The 13,689-nt window shown below is 47.5% G+C and overlaps 2 protein-coding genes across 3 annotated transcripts; one reads left to right on the top strand and one right to left on the bottom strand.

The window, feature by feature from the left end:
* The first annotated feature begins 1,109 nt into the window (after positions 1–1,109).
* nadkb (NAD kinase b) lies at positions 1,110–8,910 on the top strand. Of its 2 annotated transcripts, none has more exons than XM_052088044.1 (12): positions 1,110–1,314; positions 2,292–2,612; positions 2,696–2,779; positions 4,294–4,423; positions 4,898–5,006; positions 5,384–5,469; positions 5,546–5,648; positions 5,936–6,099; positions 7,335–7,434; positions 7,512–7,669; positions 7,740–7,822; positions 7,997–8,910. In XM_052088044.1, exons 2-12 carry the CDS (start codon positions 2,293–2,295, stop codon positions 8,154–8,156), a joined length of 1,497 nt encoding a protein of 498 aa, XP_051944004.1. In that variant the 5' UTR covers positions 1,110–1,314; position 2,292; the 3' UTR covers positions 8,157–8,910. The 2 variants fall into 2 exon arrangements, with proteins under 2 accessions (XP_051944004.1, XP_051944003.1); XM_052088043.1 differs by having other exon boundaries at positions 2,287–2,612.
* Positions 8,911–9,476: 566 nt separating this feature from the next.
* Positions 9,477–13,391, bottom strand: sec62 (SEC62 homolog, preprotein translocation factor). The gene is made up of 8 exons (XM_052088052.1): positions 13,274–13,391; positions 12,643–12,751; positions 12,428–12,533; positions 12,163–12,346; positions 11,980–12,066; positions 11,846–11,906; positions 11,640–11,759; positions 9,477–11,184 (listed from the first exon to the last, which is right to left on the bottom strand). Exons 1-8 carry the CDS (start codon positions 13,307–13,309, stop codon positions 10,679–10,681), a joined length of 1,209 nt encoding a protein of 402 aa, XP_051944012.1. The 5' UTR covers positions 13,310–13,391; the 3' UTR covers positions 9,477–10,678.
* Between the last annotated feature and the right edge of the window lie 298 nt (positions 13,392–13,689).

The following is a 13,689-nucleotide window of genomic DNA, read 5'->3' as shown; positions in this document are numbered from 1 at the left end:
CACGTGTCTCCTGCTGCTCATTTTCACACATCGATATTTAGCATCATGAGAGAACTCAAGTGAAACTTTTTGACATCAAAGGTCACACTAACAATCGGGCCAATTTACAGTCATTTCACTCACTTCCAATCGAAGCCGCAAAGGCCCGATGGTTAGCTATTGAATCCCCCGAAAGATTATTATGAGTATACATATTGTATTTGTATCAAATACATACCCTAAAGGGCCGCACAAATGATTTTCAACAAGTCAAAGGTCCGTCTATCGGGGTCGGTCGGGTCACGCGACGATATGGTACTAATCCGATCAAAATGTCCTTTTCATTCCACAAAACAAAACTAGAAATAAATCAATAAAATATCATTCCCATTCTCAATGTTTTCTGCTAAATTTAAACCTCCCGGTCGCAGTTTCTTTGAGCGAGTGGACACACTCCAAATACCTTTGTACAAAACATGCTTCCTGTCTGTCCAGTGAAGCGCAGCCAGGCCAGCAAACAAGCTCCCAAAAACGTAGGGGAGAAAACTTTTTCCTGCCAATAAGCCTGATTGATTTTAAGTCGCAAGTGCCATGGCAACCAAAAACAGAAATAGACTCCACAATTTGAGAACAGGGGAAGTGAAGGGGCGCGGGTTCCACACACACCAATGCTTTGGGCAAAATGTTCAATGGAACCTGTGGGGGCGCCATCTGGGAGGCCAAAGACCTCACCTGGAGCATCCCGCTACAAAGTCCGACAATGGAAAGTGTGTGGCTTGGACCCGAGAGCACAAGTACAGTGTGTTCTCTGGAAGTATGCCACAAACATTTATGTACTGGGTGTACTGTACGTGTAATGCACATGTGCGACACGAGCGCACGTGCGCACATACACACACTCGCAGGCAACACACACACAATGTTAATTATTCGGCGTATCATAATTACGCACAGTGTAGTTGTGTGCTACCGCAGTTTCATAGAGAGCAGATTCATAGAGAATTACGCCCTGAGTCTGCACTCGGGGCGTAATTCTCAATGAAACCGCCAAACGACCACCAATGGCGCTGTTGCACCCATCTGGCACCAAATCCTGCCTGAATACCCCCCGAGTGAGACGCACGCTCTCGATCACGCGGTGACGTCAAACTCGCGGTCACCGTCACGCGGTTTGCTAATGTCACTTGGGGGGGTGTTTTGACGCCGGTGTGTCTCAGTGACAGTTAATGAGGAACACAAATTGCCCGTCAGATTTGCGACGCTGCTCCGCGTCCCGACGACGGCGTTCTTGTCATCCATTATGAACTTCTGTTGCTTTTCATTGCCGTAACTACGGTACGTACTGAACAACGGCTAGCCGGCTATTTAGCGGTCAACACACTAGTTGAGGCAATTAATGCGTCTCCGACGTTTTCAGATAGCTGCCAGAGAATTGTTGACTTGTATGACTTACATTTTGGGTTAGCTAATTGTTTAATTTCATGGGTTGTTTGTTGGACGACGACTTGGCGCTGCACTTTGTAAATTTGTTTTATAAGCCTAATACGGCCATGTATCTTTGTAAAAAAATGTAATTTATATTGTACATAAGTTAAAGGAGTGCTAGTAAGGCAACAACTGCTTTTCAAATTATCGGCTATTTTTGAATATAGTTTCTAACGACGGCGGATGGCGCATGATGATGACGTTTGCAATCATCATCATCAGTAGTAGCAATAGGTCAACCTTTTTTTTTGCACGAACCTTTCTTTAGGTGGCTTTTGCACTAAGTCTGAAATTGCCTTTATTTTTACCTTCATAATAATCATATTAATAATAATAATCCAACAATATACAGTATATAGTCAGCAAAAGGTGGATTTTTTTCCCCAAATAGTTACAAATTACAACGCATGATTCAATCCATCCAATTATATTATTACTTATAGAGTAACCGTGTTTTTGTCATCATTACTATTATTATATACTTTTAAAATGAATTCTTAAGATTACAACTCACTAATTTTATGTTTTAAAAAATCCCACCAAATACGCAAATTTTATTCTGAAGTCAACAGCAACCATAATAATAATAATAAGTAGTAGTAGTCGTATTAGTGGAGTTATTTTATTTATGATTATTAATGTTATCTGCCAATAACCTTGATTTTATTCTGAAGTCATATGAATTTATGATTGACATTTGTTGTTGTTAATTAGTCATTATTTTGGTTGTTTTACTCCCCTTAGTCTAAAGGAAACAAGTTATTCTTATTTAGTTTGAGTTACTTGGGTACAACTGCTTTGACGTTTTTGCTTTTGCCACAGCGCAGCATGGAGAACTCTCAAGGCGGTACGTCGTCGGAGCCCGACAGCGTGACAATTCAGCCGACATCCTGCCCAAGCCGAGCGCCCGAGCCGGCGCGGCCCCCTTCGTGGGCCTCCTGCTCGTCCTCCGAGCACCGCGAGCCCAAGAGACGGCGAGAAGCCAAGCAGCAGCAGCAGCAGCAGCGGCAAGAACGGCGGCGACGGCGGCGGGGGGAGGGTCAGGAACAGCTGCTCCGTGAGACGGAGCGCCGGAGGTTGCCGGGCCAACGTGAGCACTCGGAGGCGTGCGGCTCAGTGAGCGACGCAGCGGAAAGTTCGCCTAAGAGGTTTGCTCGGGCCAAATGCCAGCTGGTCGCTCATGCCACTGGCATGGGTGGGTTGACCTGACTTCTTCCTTGTCCCTCTGCAGGAGAGCTCACTTCCTTCATGGACCCTATCCAGCCACTCACTTTGGACCCAAAGCCTGCATTCTTCCTAACCCCACTTCAGTCATGTAAGCGACCGCGTGATTATGCACTGAAAAATGAAAAAAGGCCTTTGAATGTACAATACTTGATTCAAATCGCAGGCAAATGGCTGAAAATGCTTGAAACTGTCATCATTTCCCCCTCTGCGCTCCGTTTAAGTCGTGCTTGTAATACCAGCGTCAAGGAATCGTCTTCATTTCACATTTTCTAGGTCTCTTCTTTCTTCACATACTCGTGAACATGTGTCGTTGTGTGCTTTAAAACAATTTCATTACATTTATGTTTTAGTACCCCGTTTCCTTTGCACTGAACAAAGAGAAACTTAATTCTGTGCGCAAAAAAGTCTGTTTGATCATTTTAAACATTACACAGCAAGTGCATCCATCTATCTGTCTTCGATACCTTCCAAAAGTATTGGAAGGGCAATGTCAATTCCTCCATTTTTGTTGTAGAGCAAGAAATGAATAAGAGACAGTCAATATTTCAGCTTTTATTTCATGGCATTTGCATTTAGACGCATTCAATAACTCGGGCTTGCGTTTCAAGTGAGCAAAAGAATTAGAAGAGACATCATCAAATGAACTCAAAGTCAATCGCATTTGATATTTGGTGACAGAACGCAGACTAGCAATCGCTGCATCGACCCGGTCTTAATTTTGAGATTCTTTTCCAGGCCTTTACTGCAGGCCCTTTCCGTTCTTGTTTCTTTGTGGGGATCAACACGCCTACGTGTATTTGCTCGACATCAAATCGCTGGTTAAGATTTTCAGGGTGCCATGAAAAACATTGTCGAAAGAACATCGGCTCTGATTTCATGCGTATGAACTCTTGAGGTGGTTTAAGTCCGGAACTGTTGTCATGTAAAGAAAACGCCGGTCGCGATGACGTCCAACCGTCTGATCCGAGTCTGCAAATCATGATTCGAATTTTAATTCGCCAACGCCCCCTCGTGCCAATGTCAGTCCGTCTATCCGTCCGTCCGTCTCTTATCTCTGTCCCTTTTTCTCTAGCGACAGAATATTTCTATGATACCATCTTTCTCTGTCTTTTTGTTTCTATTTGTATCGCTACCTATCTGATTGACTGAAAATGTAAAAAAAAAAAAAGCATACGGTACTTTTTTTTTCTTTGTCGGCACGTTTGCGGCTATGCCTCTGTGTGTGTGTGTGTAGACATTGACACTGAAAGACTTGCGTAACCCTGTGAGATAAGATTATTTAAAAAAAACAGGAATGCTGTGATTGGTTCTTTTATCTCAGCATGGGCATGGTCACAGAACAGGCAACTACACATGCTTCTCACCTCATGTCAGCGTGCGTTTTCCTCGGAGCGTGTGTGCCAGTCGATCAAAACAATGCCGGTGAGCCGTCGCAGTAAGAAGGAGCGAGAAAAAAGGTACCGTAGAAGCAAAATGCAAAAGGGAGCACGTGACGCTCGTTTGTCATTTTGGTGACCTCGCGAACGTATCCAAGGACGTTGAACTTTTAACGGCCAAGGAATCCCGTCGAGACGGCGCTGAGGTCCGCTGTGGTTTTGGCAGGCACATCCAGGACCCGGCAAGCCAGCGCCTCACCTGGAACAAACCTCCCGTCAACGTCCTGGTCATCAGGAAAATCAGAGACGAGAGCCTAGCGGAGCCTTTCAAAGAGCTGTGCCGCTTTCTCGTGGAGGTACGCCCGCGCGCTCGCTAACCACGCACCTCTGTTTGGATGAAAGAAGGTGCGTCTGCGTGTTTGGGTTGCCTGACTGCTGCCAACAAATGAGCTCTTGGTGTGGATTTGGACTTTGCGCAGTGTTAAAAGTAAGACATTTACAGCAGTACAAAAATGGCGATGCAGAAACACAAGATCTAATATTAACGTCCTTTCATCACAAAAAGTTGCTCCATAGCAGCTAGGTGTGCAAGTATGAATCGCTCCCGCGGGGAAAACGGGAATTTTGAAATGAACTTGGATGCACACACTTTGACTGTGGTTTGGATATCTGCGCATTTTATTTCGCTAAACCCCGACTGCGGACGGTGTTTTGTCAGTTACAGAACGCGTTGCAAGCGCACGCTGGCTGGAGGCCAGGACCTTTTCTTTTTTTTGTGCGTGTGCCAGTCCAGCCCTGCTAGTGTGAGTGTGTTTGTGCGTGCCAATTAGGAGAAGCAAATGATGGTGTACGTGGAGCGGCGGGTGGCTGACGACGGCACGCTTTCCAAAGATGAGAACTTTGGCTCCATCCGAAACCAGTTGTGCACCTTTCGAGAGGGTGAGTGAGCCTCAATTGACCCGGGGGGGGGGGGAATGCCGCTAAACATTCCATATGCCTTTTGCAAGAAATGTATTTTGTCCTTTTGTCGTTTGCCCACTTTTGACCTCCCGTGTATGTGACATAGTAAGCGCATTCTGCAAAACTATGGTCTCGATGCGCGCGGCTGGACGTTCACGTAATTTGCGCTGAGACGCGAATGCCATTCCGAATGGAAGAGATGTTAAAGTCTTCCGATAAAGCCCTCGTCCTTTTGCCCACGACAACCGCGATGCCAAATTCTCAGACCACTTCATCTTTGCTAAATGTGACGTTCCGCCAGGGGGGTGTCGACTTTTTCTCTGCGCCGAGCAATCTGCTTTTGTCACCCACCGCAGGCTACGACGACATCTCGGACTGCATCGACCTGATCATCTGCCTGGGCGGAGACGGCACGCTGCTCTACGCTTCTTCTCTCTTCCAGGTAGGTCTCTTTGGCGTCTTGTCGGCGCCAGCGTCCGGGGATCGCTCAAAGTCACCTCAAAGGTCTCTTCGTCCAGGGCAGCGTTCCCCCGGTGATGGCGTTCCACCTGGGCTCTCTGGGCTTCTTGACGCCCTTTAAATTTGAGTCGTACAAGACCGAAGTGGACAAAGTCTTTGAAGGTAGGCCATGCTCGGCAGACACTTGATTAGGGACGCCCAACGACAACACACGGCTAATCAGATTATTGCCCTGCCACCGGCGAAAATTTGCAACGCCCCTGAAACGCTCCGTAATTCTCCAGGGATGTCAAAAGACGGTGGCAAGAAGAGATGCTTTTCGATTAGCGACACCCGACGGCACCAACGGGCCAGAACGCAATAGCGGCGTCGCACCAACGCACATTTGCGCAGTTTGCGGCACTTGCGTCAGACGCGTCATTTTCAAACCATTCCGGCGATATGTTCAGGGAACGCGGCCATCACTTTGCGCAGTCGCCTGAAGGTGAAGGTGGTGAAGGAGCTGCTGCCGCCGCCGCAGCGGCGGGAACAGGATCAGGAAGCGCAAATCAACGGACTGGTTCCTCACCGCTACACCAGCAGCGACGCAGGCAAGGTCACCCTGCAGCTTCAGGTGAGCTCCTTTCGTCTCCCGTCACTGAAAACCGGACGGCGGCGCCTTGAGAGATGGCCCACCACAGGCAACCGCTTTGCTTTTTCAAGATGCGAGCCGTTATTCGGCCAATTGTATTTTTTGCTTCTTCACATCTCCATTTTGCAACAATTGTTTGGATGGGGAAGAGATGATTTGCCGTTTTCATGAATGAGCGTCGTCGCTTATCGAATGAAACTTGTATGTCAAGGCACAAAGAATGCTATCCTGTAGGGAAAAGGAGAAAAAAAAATAGTGGCGTTGCTGGAGCAACAACGCACGAGACGTACACACCGTGCAAGATGACGGCGAGAAGTCGCTCGCATCCAGAATATGACCTTCGACAATTGCTTTCGACGCGAGCGAGCCACGGTGTTCGTTTCAGTTCTCTGTCCTGCCGCCGTGTAGACGTAATGTCTTCCGTTTCTGAAAAAGAGGTGCCGTCATCCCATTTCCTTTTCATCCCCTCCGACTTTCATCCCCTCCGTTGTTGGTTTTTCTTCCTGCCCGTTGCACGCATTTGCAGGCCGCGTTGCCGCGGCGACAGTCATAATAAAGCCGCTCGTGTTGAGCCCGGTTGCCGCGGAGATCGTGGCGTCAACAGCCGAGCCGACACCAAATAGTCTGCTGACGCACGCACGGGCGGACGCCACCGGGGTGGATCATTTCCCCCTCGCGCCTCCTCCTCTTCCCTGCGTGTCTGATCTCATCGATAGACCGAAGAGGCCGACTGATGATTCTTCCGTCGGCGCCTCAGTCTGACCTCCTCTCGGGGGCGCGCTCGGTCGGGGGCTGACGTCGGCGCATCTGTCGCGCGGGACGCTCATTTGCGCGCGCCGCATGCACCCTCCCGATCATTTCTTGTTTGGATCTAACGGAGTCCGGCAATCGTTAGCGGCAACAATTTTCACATTTGGGAACGACTGGATCAAGCGCCCTGCTCATTTCTGTGCTGGCTGAGCGAGAGCCTAGATCCAAAAAAAAGTGCCTTTTGTTTCGGGAAAAAGTTTAGAATGTCAATTGTACATCACATTGCATCCTTATGAAGAAGAAAGAAAAGCAAAAGGTGGAGCAATCCGCCGACTAATACTCACAGAGTGACAAGCAGGGCGCTAGCGACACCTAGTGTAGTGAATGTGCAATGAAACGTTATTGTAGCACAGAGGCGGGATGGGCCGTCAAGCCAAGTGTCGACTGACCAATGTTTGCATGTGTAGGTGCTGAATGAGGTGGTGGTGGACCGCGGGCCTTCATCCTACCTGTCCAACGTGGACCTGTACTTGGACGGACGTCTCATCACCTCCGTGCAAGGCGACGGTGAGGACCCGCGCCCGCCGCGTTCTACTCGTCTCGGCCTTTCCAACAAGCGTTAAGCCGTGACCGTCCTCCGTCAGGCGTGATCGTCTCCACGCCGACGGGCAGCACGGCATACGCGGCGGCGGCGGGGGCGTCCATGATCCATCCCAACGTGCCGGCCATCATGGTGACGCCGATCTGCCCGCATTCGCTCTCCTTCAGGCCCATCGTGGTCCCCGCCGGAGTGGAGCTCATGGTACCACATTTTCTCTCTCTCGCTCTCTATTATTATTATATTTTTATATGATACAATTTTTTTTCCCCAGATCACCTTATCCCCCGACGCCAGGAATACGGCCTGGGTATCGTTCGATGGCAGGAAGAGACAAGAGATCCAACATGGCGACTGGTACGCCCACTACTTTGAACATTCATGGGTTGTTGGAATTGATTGACTAGTCTTTTATTTATTTTTTTTGATAAATAATGAGATTTGTTTTTACTGTCAAGAATGAACTGCGAGTTTTTTGCGTGTCATTCCACATGGCCATTTCTAATGATCCGCATTGTTTTGTGTGCTTAGCATCAAGATCACCACGTCGTGCTACCCCGTGCCGTCCATCTGCTGCCATGACCTGGTGTACGACTGGTTCGAGAGCCTGGCGCAGTGTCTGCACTGGAACGTGCGCAAGCGGCAGACGCGCCTCGCCGAGGCGTCCGACGCGTCCGACACGGACAACTGAGCCCGGTTCGTGCCGCGCACCCCTTTTCCGCACACTCGCACCCACTCATCGCAGTTCCTGAGCCAGATCCTGTCCCTTTTTTTTTTTTTTTTTTTACATTCCACACAGTGTCAAATTAAGAGAAACCTTTATGTATATATATTTGTACAAATTATATGTTAGTTCATAGTTATTGGTTCATAGTTACATCTTTTCAAAACGTCACACATCACCCCGTAAAGCGTTGTTTCCCAACCTTTCTTGAGCCAAGGCACGTATTTCACGCAGCATGCCACCACCACACACAACACACGGCAAGTATTTATACAAATTGCTGACCAATCAAAACATTTTTGGCCTCCTGAAAAGTGATTTTGGCGGTACAAGGATTTGACTGATGCCAGTTGAGATGAAAAATACTATCAATGACTTACACCTTAAGTAGATTCCACCAGATGGCGCCAAAGTATTATTACCTGTACTTCACTTGCTCCCCCCAAAAAACATGCACATTTGTAATTGCAGAACTGTGAATATGTGAGATTCAGGTTCTTTGTACCTTCTGTCATCTAGTGGAAAAAACCTTCCTCCTCTATTTGTTCTGCCTGGGATAGACGAGCTAAACGTTTAGTTTGAAGTAAATACTTGTCCGACCAGTCAGGGTGAATCAGTATATTTTGTAGAGCAATGTTTGGCAATCACTGATCTGAAAAGTGTCGTGTAGTTTGGAGCCCAAAATGGCGGCTTCAAAACGAAAATAAAGCTGAAACGCTTACTGGTGCTTTCTCTGTTTTTATTGCAATAAGATATTTCCAGACATCCATTATTCTTACTGGTTTTATTATTAAATTATTGCGTGAGAATCGAACGTGAACAACCATACGCAGACAGAGGACACAAGAGAAAACGTTGACTTCTCTGTCATTTTAATCATATACTACATTGTACGAGAGCAAGTGGAGGGAACACAAATGATGACTAGATGAGACAGAAAATGGAAAAAAAAAGTAAATGGAATAAATTAAAGGGACAGAAAAAAAGCAGCAGATGGAGATGTTTCTACGGTTATTTTGACATGAAGTCATATAAAAGCTACATAAACACGGTGGCGGGTAGGGGAATAGTCAAATATATTGAACACCTCCTAATAATAGGGAAGACGCAAAGAAGCAGTTACATGGACTGCAAACACGGTATGCATATTTTGAGCTCATAGATCCAAATATTCCCGAGGAGTAGGAGCGCCACACGAAAAACGAAATGAGACCACGACAACTTTTTCAACCAGTCAGAATCTTTACAAAATAAAGTCAGAATGACAATCGGTGGCTTTTTTTCTCCTTCATTTTAGGAAAATAAAGTCGGTTAAACCTATTTCTTATGAGAACAAAAAATAAATGAATCTGGGATGTAGTCACAATGTTATAAGTGTAAAGGTATCATTTACTTTACATGTGACCACTGAAACGATGATCCTTTCTTCACGGCACTTTGTAAAAATCTTAACTTTGTTCTCCGAATATTTAGCCTTTGCAGAAATTGCAGTTTGATTTCTGTGTTATTACACTTGAACAATTACAACTTTTTAGGAGAGGAAAAAAAATACCTTTATTTGTGTAAGATTAGGCTTCATTGCAAAGTTGTTGTTTTTTGTAACACATGGGACGCCTCCCTGCCCCAAAATATTTTTGGTGGTGTAATTTGGTTCTCTTGTGTGCCCTCCTGCTCCTTGGTAAAATATGATCCATTTCATAATGTGATCCTCCTCAACACTGGTGCACTGTGCTCGTTTGTTTTTTGGGTGACATGAGCTGTCTCTCATCACACTTCCTGGTGTTGTTTGGCACCTTTCATTTTGAAAGTGGACTTTCACTTTGAAAGTTCACTGCCATCCAGTTGACCACGCCCACAAAAACAAATCAAGTTCACCTTGGCGAATCTCTGCACGCCTATTTCGGTTCCTTTACAAACAAAACAAATATTAAAAAAGGTTTGGTCCCTCTCTGTCGCATCAAGTGTGGGCCGTGATGACACCAAAAAAAAAAAATAATAAAAAAAGAGGCTTCTCTTTTGGACCTTGCCTAGTGGCTGACCTGTTTTTTTGGGGGGGGAGAAGGCGGGGGGTGAAATTCTGGTAGATTTCCAGGGGAAGTTAAGACGGTGAATTTTGGAAATAACGTCTTCCAAACTGGAAACGATCCCGTGAGAATTGAAGGTAATTTCATGAATCCATAAAGCATTCAAGCGCAGGTATAAATGTTGTCATGAGCAGACGTGTAAAATAGATAGCTCTCCTTGCCCACGTGCGAGGGCATTAAATTTACTTTCATTAGCCCCCAACTATATTTAAAGTTCTCTATTACGAGCCAAAGGTACATTTGATGAATTCTTGGTTTATTACCGTTAATTCGCGCAAAAAGTTTCCCATTTGGAAAATGCCAAGAGTTTTTCAACGCGAAGGAGAAATGACGCAGGAAAGGATGGCAGATGAGTTGTGCGGGGCGGACAGTCAGCAGAGCGCGACGGGATTCCTCTTTTGGAGTTTATGATTGAGCCACGTGGATTTGAGTGTCTTTGCGCTCCTCCTCTTTGTCTTCCTCGTCTTCATCTTCATCTTCTTCCGTGTGCTGGTCCAGTTCCTCCCTGGTGATCATCTCAAAGTCGTTGCCGTTGCTGTGTTGCGATCCTTCCTCCTCCTTGCGCTCGCTGTCCGTGTCCGAGCGGCGCTCCTCCTCCTCCTCCTCTTCCTCCTCGCCGCTTTTACGCTCCTTGTCGTCCTCTTCGTCCTCCTCCTCCTCCTCGTCCTTCTTCTCGCTATCCGACTTGTTGTCGTCGCTGTCCGACTTGCGGGCTTCGTCCGCGCCGCCGGCGTCCTTGTCCTCTTTGGCCTTCTTGCCGGCGCCGCCGCCTCGCGGGCCTTTGTACTCGTGCGTGTAGAGGGGGCGGAAGGAGTCGATGAAGCCCACGTCGGCCGTCAGGTTGGGCAGGAACCAGAAGTGGTGACGCCCGCCCGTCACCAGCCAGATGAGCAGGAAGAGAATGCAGCGAGCTGAGAGAGAGAGGAAACGTCGCCAGGACAGAAAAGCCGTTTAAAAGGTGAGTGGACGCAAGATGTCAAAACCAGACAATGTCAAGTGTTAAATATCTTGTTGGATTTTATAACTACACAGAAATAATATTTTCCTACGGTTTAAAGAAGACAGTATTCTATATTGATGCGCTACGTAAATGTATTTTCAACAGCAGCCCTGCAGTAACTGTTTTCGTACACGCGGGGGCAGCAGAGTCAAGTGAGCATGCTTGCGTTTCGCCATTCCAAAGAGGCAAGTTCATTTTGAATTCACATCCAACTGTAGACCATTTGGTCTCGGCGGGAGGTGTGCCTTCTACCTCGGTGCCGCCATGGCAACGCTTATGCAGTGTCGTGGTGCCCTTTCACCTCCTTTTCCTTCTCGTTCTAGACTGCCGGCGGCTGGAAAAAGAGAGCGAGGCGAGCGTTCTTACCGATGGCGAGGAGCAGAATGCTGGCCACGAAGCAGCCGGCCGCCACACTCAAGTAGTAGACGCCCACGCGCATCTCTGCGGGCCACAGCGGGAAGAGCGTGGCGGCGATCACGGCAATCACTGTTGACGATGGCGACAACGTGTTCAAAGGTTCGTGGAGACATTTCATGCGCAGAAGAGATGACGAGCACGCGGCGCAAACTGACCCAAGACCAGCCCCATGGCGAATGTTTTGAAGTGAACAGGGTCGTAAATCCACACGTAGACCTGAAGAGGAGAGATTATTATTGAAAACAAATATTTAGTGAAACGGTCGCCCGGGCGACACGCGTCCTTTGACCTCGTTTCCGTCGAGGAAGAGCTGCTCCTCGTGCAGCTCCAGTTTGAACTTCTTCTTCACCTCCTTCTTCTTCTTGGGACTGTCGTCCTGCAACCATAACACGGACATCGCTCACTGTCCATGACAACTTCAGTGCAGTGCCTCGAGATACGAGCGAGATCAGAACGAATCCATCAAACGTACACTCTTGTCCTTCTTGGCTTCACCAGCATCCGTCACCTCCTTCTTCTTGTCTTTGTCCTTCTTGCCCTTTTTGTCTTCCTCCTTGCCACTGTCACCCTTGGACTTCTTGTCCTTCTTGGCGTCTTTCTCAATCTTCTTCTTCATCACTTTGAGCGCTCGGTGGAAGAACTGCTTCTTGAGGAGTCTGAGCAGCCGAGGAAAGGACACAAACGTGTTTTGATTCTACGCTCTGCATGCGGCGTGGCTACTGGCTAGGTGTGGGTACCTATTGCAGTAGTCGAGCACCGAGTCTCTGGTGGTGAAGACCGCTTCCTCGCCCTTCTTGGCCTTGGCCCACTTCGAGTCCAGTAAACAGTCCACCGCCTTGGAAGCTGGCACATGGGGAAAAACATTTTCCGGGACATGACTTTCTTATGGCCGCCAATTGGCTGAAATATGGCCATTTGGTTTGCCGTCACTGCAGCTTTGAGGATGAATTACCGGTGAAGTAGTCCACTCGCTGGCCCATCATGTTGGTGGACTTTGTAGGACAGTTAAAGCGCATGTACTTGGCCACCGCCTTCTCCTCCTTGGTGGGCTCGCTCACCTCCTGCACGCACACACATCGATGTTCGTTTTTGATCGACAGTGTCAATATTGAGTGTTGTGCGGTTTGAGGGTTACCTTGCCGCTCATTACACCAACACTACACATTATGTAACTGTATACTTGCACTAAATGACAACGCAGTGCCACATGTTACCTCCTCGCATTATGTAAACACGTCGCGCATTAGAGTCGGGCTGAGGTGGCTTCAGCCATGAAACATCCCGATTGATGAGGCACGCCAGACGGTAAATTGTTCTAGAATGGATTATATATACAGTATGATGACTGTTGGATAAATGCGAGGAGACGGCGTTTCAAATAACATTTCAGCCGAGCAGCACGACTCTAATGTACTGTCGTTGTAAAGCAAGCTAACTTAGCCACGTTAGCATCACTTAGCTTCGCCAAGCCGGCAACAGACGGGATTGGAGCGGGCTCGCGAGTCGACAACAGGCGGGCGCACTCCATCGCGCCGCCGGCTGAGCTTCTACAACCGTAGAGGAGGGCAAGATAATCATCACACCTGGATCCGTTTCTTGTGTCTTCTGCGCTCCGCCATGATCGCCCACAGCTCAGAATCTGCCGAGCCAGAGCTCGCGTCAAGTATCGCGAGACTACGAACGCGAACGACAACTTGAGGAGGAAAGGTACTTTTTGTATACGTGCTAAACAGTGCATATTACCGTTCAAATTGTGACATATAAAATGAATAAAATAAATATCAAAAAGAAAATCGTTAATAATTAATTCACTCTGGATTTGAGTATTCCTTTTGAAATCAAATATATCATAGTATAAACGCTATGAATGCTAGTTAAGCACGTTAGCGCCAAAGTAGCTAACGTGCACCTATCAACATTTACAGTATGCTTTTTTTCCCCCTCTCAGCGTGTTTTTGTGAAATTCAGTCAAATAACGGGCGAGGGGTGCCGGAACGGA

Source organism: Hippocampus zosterae, chromosome 15, assembly GCF_025434085.1.
Source record: "Hippocampus zosterae strain Florida chromosome 15, ASM2543408v3, whole genome shotgun sequence".
Classification (NCBI taxonomy): domain Eukaryota; kingdom Metazoa; phylum Chordata; class Actinopteri; order Syngnathiformes; family Syngnathidae; genus Hippocampus; species Hippocampus zosterae.
This window is presented reverse-complemented; position numbering and strand designations above follow the sequence as displayed.

What these genes read in the sequence shown, in the direction of transcription:
- nadkb (XM_052088044.1), top strand. Translation starts at nt 2,293, where the DNA reads ATGGAGAACTCTCAAGGCGGTACGTCGTCGGAGCCCGACAGCGTGACA. An exon ending in GCGGAAAGTTCGCCTAAGAG is followed by an intron (nt 2,613 to 2,695) that starts GTTTGCTCGGGC and finishes GTCCCTCTGCAG; the next exon opens with GAGAGCTCACTTCCTTCATG. An exon ending in CACCTCCGTGCAAGGCGACG is followed by an intron (nt 7,435 to 7,511) that starts GTGAGGACCCGC and finishes GTCCTCCGTCAG; the next exon opens with GCGTGATCGTCTCCACGCCG.
- sec62 (XM_052088052.1), bottom strand. Translation starts at nt 13,309, where the DNA reads ATGGCGGAGCGCAGAAGACACAAGAAACGGATCCAG. An exon ending in GTGCTCGACTACTGCAATAG is followed by an intron (nt 12,347 to 12,427) that starts GTACCCACACCT and finishes TCGGCTGCTCAG; the next exon opens with ACTCCTCAAGAAGCAGTTCT. An exon ending in AAGCCAAGAAGGACAAGAGT is followed by an intron (nt 12,067 to 12,162) that starts GTACGTTTGATG and finishes TTATGGTTGCAG; the next exon opens with GACGACAGTCCCAAGAAGAA.